This window comes from Phalaenopsis equestris, unplaced genomic scaffold (genome assembly GCF_001263595.1).
Source record: "Phalaenopsis equestris unplaced genomic scaffold, ASM126359v1 Scaffold000442, whole genome shotgun sequence".
Taxonomy (NCBI): Eukaryota; Viridiplantae; Streptophyta; class Magnoliopsida; order Asparagales; family Orchidaceae; genus Phalaenopsis; species Phalaenopsis equestris.
In genome coordinates this window covers 61519-68817 of record NW_018164883.1, presented here as the reverse complement: position 1 = coordinate 68817, position 7299 = coordinate 61519, and the positions used below count along the sequence as shown (strand labels likewise).

General features: G+C 34.8%; 1 protein-coding gene across 1 annotated transcript in view; it reads left to right on the top strand.

The window, feature by feature from the left end:
- Window positions 1-218: 218 nt before the first annotated feature.
- The window catches only part of LOC110027763 (serine/threonine-protein kinase 38-like), a 34511-nt gene continuing 27430 nt past the window's right edge, over window positions 219-7299 (top strand). The window contains exons 1-2 of the mRNA XM_020729309.1: window positions 219-898; window positions 2407-2581. Of these exons, the coding sequence (XP_020584968.1) occupies window positions 696-898; window positions 2407-2581 (378 nt within the window). The 5' untranslated portion in view covers window positions 219-695. The remainder of the gene's footprint in view (window positions 899-2406; window positions 2582-7299) is intronic.

The window sequence follows — 7299 nt, the reverse complement described above, 5'->3', positions numbered from 1 at the left end:
GCTCTTCATTAATTTTAATGTTACTAACATTAAATTTTTAATATGATTGAGAAATAAAATACTACATAAATAAATTTTAAAATTATGTTGTTAAATATATAAAAACATATAAGAAATGTTGGTACTTTTGTAAATATCTCTAAATTAGATTTGCAAATACATAAAAAAAATGTGATATATATGTAAACTTCCCCCTCTACCGCGGGAAGTGAGTGAGAGGAGGCGAAGAGAGAGAAAGTTTCCGTTGTCTTCGTTGATTTGGGAGAGAGGCTCGAACAGGCATAGGCGCGAAAATGGCGGTTGGCGATAGGTCCTTTTACCCCATTTTTATATTTCGCAATTGGCATCATTTTGATTCCAGCGGTATTTTGAACTACCCAGCTCCGATCTATCTGGCTCCCCTCTATTCTTCACTGCCTATATCCCCTTCTTTCAGTTTCTTCCACGCCTCTCTTCTTTTCCTGCTGCCTTCACGATTTCCAGAAGAAAATTAAGATTTTGGTACAAAAGGAAATGATTTTTTTTTCGATTGAGGAAGTGGACTCATCGATTTCATGAATTTGTGAAGAAAAAAGGGCTTTTAATGGTTCATTGAGATTTTCGTACGCCGTTAGGGTTTTGTTTTGCGGCAAAAGTTGTTATATAAAAATCCATTTGGTATTTATCTTTGTGGGGTGGTGAGGGTGGATTCTGCCATGAGTTGGTTTAATAAGTTTCATACTAAAGACAAGACAAAGTCCAGCCACAAACGGAGAGATGTTGGAAAGGATGTGGATAAACCTACCATTAATGAGGAACCTCCATCAAATGCTACCAAACAGAGGGTTGCGGCTGCGAAACAGTACATTGAAACTCATTATAAGGAGCAGATGAAGAGCATGAGGGAGCGCAGAGAAAGGTATGCATTAGAATTTTATTGTTGCTTGCTTTTACTGTCTTTAGTAGATCGAAGGTAAAACATTAGGAGGTTGATGTAGATTGATTGCATGCATTTATATGCATATTGGTCATAATATAACAAGAATGACGGCCAAGCCGAAGCATGAGTAAAGAGGGCGATGAATGAAAAACAACGAACGTGAAAATGGAGAAATATTTGCGTATGTAAAACGTACGCAGAGCTGCGTACGTCGGGAGGTTATTCACAGGGTATAAGGGAGTTACATCCGTGTTATACCCCATTTAACCTTCCTGTAACCTCCCTGTAACTTATCTGTAACCTACAAATAAGTTCCCGCTTCTGTAGTTCCGGTAGTTACAGGTAAGTTACAAGGAGTTTACATGAGGGTATAATGGGAATATGACCCGCCTGTACCCTTTTAATAACCTCCAACGTACGCAGCGCTGCGTATGTCTTACTTACACAAATATTTTCCCGTGAAAATGAATGATTTATATATTAATATTAGTAAGCTCATGAACATGATGTAAATATAATTCTTAGGCTTGTTCGCTAAAGTAGACTAATTAGAGGAATCCACCAATAGGCGTGTAAATGAGCCGAACACCAGTGAGCCTGGACTTAACTCGTGTTCGACTTGTTAAAAAGTATCACTATTTGTGTTCAACTTGTTTATATTTTAAACACAAAATATTTATTTGTGTTACTTGTTTGCTTAGGTTTGCTTAGCGAGCAGAACACGAGCTGTTCACGAACAAAGAGTCATTTTGACAACCCTAGTCAAGCAGTCGTAGGATGTCAAGGGTAGGATCGAGATTTAATTCTTTTTATTTATATTAAAATATCATTTAAATATAATTAAATATATTTTTATTCTATTTTTTAATTAATAATTTTAATTGATTATAAATCTTTGTAGCATTGTAGACAATTAAATTAATTTAAAATATTACTCATCAATTATATATATATATATATATATATATATAAACGAGCCGAGCTTGAACGAACAAATCTGTATTCGTGTTCGGCTCATTTGTTTAGTGAACGAATGAAACACGAGCTTCTTAACGAGCCAAACACGTATTGTTTGCGAACAACGAACCGTCTTGATAGCCCTATCCACTAAATATTTTACATTTTATTTAAGCAACATTAACGATTCAATCCAACTTGGTTTCTTAATATAAGCCTTTCCTTATTCATGTGTATTATCATTCTCATTAATACATAAATTCATGTGATAAAAGAAAGGTAAAAAAGTATGATTTTTTTTATTTTATTATTATTTTATTTATTCGATTGTATAATTGATTGCCAATTTATTTAACTAAAGAGATCTTTAGTTGTAAAGTATCCAAATTTGTTTACCTTGTATTAAAGCCTTAATCGAAGGAAGAGAGAGAGAGAGAGAGGACAGGAATTTGGCATTAACAACGTATATTCTTTAATAAATTAAGTAACTCTAATATGGTATTAACAAATTATATTCTTTCTTCCTACAGACGAGTCATTCTGGAGAGGAGTTTGGCTAATGCTGATATTTCCGAAGAGGAGCAAAATAGCGTCCTCAAAGACTTGGAGAGAAAGGAGACGGAGTACATGCGACTTCAAAGGCATAAAATGGGAGTTGATGATTTTGATTTGCTGATAATGATAGGCAAAGGTGCATTTGGTGAGGTATACCTCCTTAAAATTGTCTCCCATTTTAGTCATATAAATTTCTAACTTGCTTTAGAAATGGAATTCAACACTTTTATATTTAGACACTTTTTGGATTCAATTGGAACAAATGACCTGCACATTCTTATGAATCTCCATAGTTCCATCCTTCTACTAATGTGAAAAGAATTCTGCTACTGTTGACTTCTCTCTTTTCTCTTTTTTACAGATGTGTTTGCGAATTGTTGCCCTACACCACCCCCCCCCCTCCATTTCAACTTGGCAAGAAAGAAATGGTTTTGAACTAATTTATGCAATTATGTCTGATTGTTATTAGTACACAGAAAAGAGATAGAGAACTTCTTACAATTAGCTTCATGTGATCTGCATGCATAATTTAGATTTAAAGAAATAATACTCAACTATCTGACAAATAACTTGGCTTCACTTAATCATTCATCATCAATGTTGAATTGAAACCATTAATCCTTATTTATAAAAAGGGAATTTACATGCATAGGACTCAATACTTTAGATTTTAGACATCTCATACCTAGACTTCAAATTTTACACCTATATCACCAAAAATATTTAATTTAAAACAAAAACAACACCCTTCTGTTAAAATTCTTAGCCTCATCATTCCACCTGTTATTGGTCGCTCGCTTGCTGCTTCTCCTCTAGAGATAGAGCTAAGAAGTCCCTCACCACCAATTGAATCCTCTCTAAAAGCTAGCCAATGATGCCATGATTGTTCTTCCCGAAAAGCCCCCAATCCTTACAGTTGGATCTCATATTGGTAACCAAGCAAAAAAGCACATCGCCTTCGCATGGGAAGAGTGGGTAGAGGTATATGATGGGGACGTCGGCAGCTTCGAAGATGGAAGGCTTTGGTTGGTGCTCCTCATCGTGTTTGAAGGAATTTTTGAATTCAAGCTTCCTTTGCATCTATTTCTATGCTGTCTACTTTGTCTCAATCACAACGAAGAGGTTAGGTTAAAAAGAGCATACTTGGATGAATCTTCATCTGAAATTTTAAGTGAATATTGGGATAAATCTGGATAAGTTTCAGCTCTGTTTATGTGCATGTGGGTATATTTCTCCTTTCTTGCCCCAAAATCAGTCGCCGGCGGTGAAGATTAGCTAGGGCTGGTTGAAGATGGGCCAACACCATTAACGACTGCTATAGACATAAAATTTGAAGTTTTAAGTGTGAGATATAAAATCTAAAGTTTTGAGTGTCATATATGTAAAACAAAGGAAGGTTTACGTACATACCACTGAATTCTTATGTATTTACATATCTAACATCTACACTTAAAAAATTTACATATTTAGCATCTTACCTATGCAAGAAAAAGTATATTTCACTTTTTAAATGTTAAAAAGTGATTTTTTTGATGTGATGTGAAAGAATTGGGTGGTGGTATACATGTAAAAAACAAAATTTAGGTGTGAGATGTGTGATACATAAGAATTGGGTGGTATTTATGTAAATGCCCCCAAAATAAAATCATAATGAACATGTGAGATAATTTAAATTCAAACATAAGTATATGTCATAGTTAAATTTTAACAATACTTGAAAGGATATTTCAACCCAACTTTAAATAAATTAAATTTCATAAAAGATGCAAAATTTGGTAAAATTATAAATATTTTTTAAATAACTCTAAAAATTTGGGCGGTTTAGTTCTTTTGAGGTCCAATTCAAGTTTTTGGTTGGAACATGAAAATTGAGTCTTTTTTGGGCTAAATTCGCTGAATTATACTAAATAAATTCACCTGCTTTATGTAGAATTCTTCTTCTAAAGAGTTTGCTGGAGTCGATGTACGTAATAACGTAGCATCATTGGATCATTTAATGGAAGAAATGTCCATTTAGTACAAAGAACAATAAGTGGAAGTAGTCCAAAAAGCTGCTAAGGATTTGGAAACTTAGGTGCTTTGGGCTTCAGACTTCAGACACATGTGAGATATTTGCGATGTGAACCATCAATGTAGTTAGTGATCATGATGGTAATGATAGCACAAACTTACTCTCTAGTAGACGTGTTTGAAGTAACCTATAATCATCTAAAATAGAAAACCTCTTGATATAGTGGCAAGCGGCCTGGAGCAAGAATCATTATAAAAGTTGGAGTAGATCAACTACAAGCGTTGATACATCAACATAATCTGTAGGAAACGCTATTTTGTGACGAACATGCTTATCAAACTCAGTTAATTAATAGACACACTTAAGTTTTGGTAACTCATGAATATTCCTAAGATTTAATTTAACATGAGAAGGATATGTGCCATCATAAAAATTATCAAACAGCATTGAGAGGAGGTCCTCATAGAAAGAAGGATCATATAATCTTAGCATATTTTGAAATAGAAAAAAAATGAATTTTGTGCGACCAAAAGTTAGATCAGAGGAGAAAAAAAAAGGAAAAGAAAAAAACCTTATTTAAAAATGTATGGGGTGTCTAGTGGATTGCATTTGATCGGAGGAAAAAAAAGAAAGAGAAGAAAAAAACATTATTTGAAAATGTATAGGTGACGTTATCACAATAATATTTTGTAGAGAGTAACTTTTGGAACATTTGATTACAAGGAGAAAATGAATCTTTATCATCAGAAATATAAGAAGATGATTTATGTGAGTTTGAATGATAATAATTAATATTTGTCTTAGTTATCGTCATAATAATACGATCCACAAATTTTGTTATGATAATATGAATCATTTTTTTTGTTATGTGTGTAAGTAAAATCTGAAAGGCCAATGATGGCCAATATAATTATCATAGAGATGATTTTTTAAAAATAGTACAAGCTTGCATAAAAGTGATCAATTTTATTGATGATTGCTAGTTTCAATCCATTGTCCTTTAGTGAGTGTCTATTTAGCAATAAGCAATGGTTGCAACAAAAGAGTAACAATATGCAGTTACATGCAAGAGGTGTGATTGGGTGCAGCAATCTGCATGCGGGAATGGTGAAATGCACCATCGAGCATACTCATAAGTTCGACAATGCATTTGGGAAGCAATAAATTGGATTGAGTAGAAATAGTTGCAATTGGAGAACTTTGCATGCATATTTGGCAGCAATCTCTGCATACAATTTGATCTAGATTGAGAACACTAAAATGACCTTAAAATTAATACAAGTCATTAGTTCCTTTTTTTTATCTTAAATGGTTTCAGAAAGATAAAATCAAATATGTTTGTATTGGCCAATAAGATTTCATTCTTCCTTATTAACTTAAATTTTTTTAGCTATAATTTATTAGTCATATTTATGAGATGCAAGTGATTAATAGATTCATAAAAGGAGATTAAAGTTTATGCTAAATTAGGGTTTAAAAATATGATGTAAATAAGATAACTAATTGTATGACAATTGGCTTTCATGCATAAGATCTTGTGCTGATTGGGAATCATCTGTATGATTGATCATTGCATATTTCAAACGTTTTTCTGCTCTTTAAATGAATTTTAATAATAATTTCTTAAAATATAAATTCCCTAAATCTTTCAAGCAGCATCTCAGCACTTTCTTGACTAGCACTTGCCATGTTGAGCTAAGGCAAATGAATTTTGAGGTGTGATGCGGTAAAGATGGGATCAAGTGGCTAAATCTAAGGAGGATGTGTGTCAAGGGTGGTTGTTAAGGGAAATCCTTGCTCTCGGAGCTAATTTGAGCCGGTTTTGAACTAATGAAAATCAGGAGAACGTGTGATACGCCCGTGCCTACTCTGGATAAAGGGAGAGCCGACGGGAGAGGGAGAGGTCTCGCTGTAGATGATGAGCCGGTCCAAGTTGGACCTATTTGAACCGACCAAACATATCCAATCTAGCCGGCTGCTAGACAAAGCTAGCCGACGCATCATAGAGTGGCATGATACCTAGAAGAGGTTGAGCACGATTTCGACACTCGGGTGGGATCCACACAACCGCTAATCACGTGCAAGAGGAGGAGAATCGAGAGGGTTTTTGGGGGAAAAATTTGAAATGGGATCTTGAAGAGTATTTATGAGGGCTAGTTGTCTAATGTTTGGTTTTATTTTTTATTTGGCTAGAGTTCTCTTTTATCTTGATGTTTCTAGCGGCATCTAGGGTTTGTGGAGAGAGATTCTATCTCTCAAACAGGAGATCAAAATTGTTTCTTATTTACTTTCATTGGTATTAGTAAAATCAACCCTCATTTGAGTTCCCTCATCTCTCTATTACAACTTATTCACTGTTTGTATGCTGTTTTTGGTTCTGAATCTTTTCAAATTAGTATCAGAGTGAGATCTTGGAGGAATAGAAAAAAGAAAGTGGATGTGTTGGAAGGAGAAGTAGGGCAAATCAAATCAGAAATGGAGAAAAATGTTTGCCACCATGGAGGATAGGTTTTCTTCCACATATATGCAATGATGGAGAGGCTCCTGGAGATACAATCCAAGATCCCGCCGATGGCTCAATTGCAAACCTTAACCAAGGATTAATAAATGAATCCTTGGCCAGATTGAAAGGGAAGGAGATCAAACGAGAGGGCGATGAGGAAGAAAACATGTATTGCCAAGAGCTCCCCCTAGGACTATGAGGGTTGGGGTTGGAAACTTTCGAGAGAGGGGGATGGGTTAAAAATTGGAGGGGTCTTATAGAGGGCATGGATGAGCACGATGAAGGGGGGAGAGAAGCAGGAGGGGATAAAGTTTATAACCAAGGAGGGAGTTTCATTCTAGGCAATGGGAACGG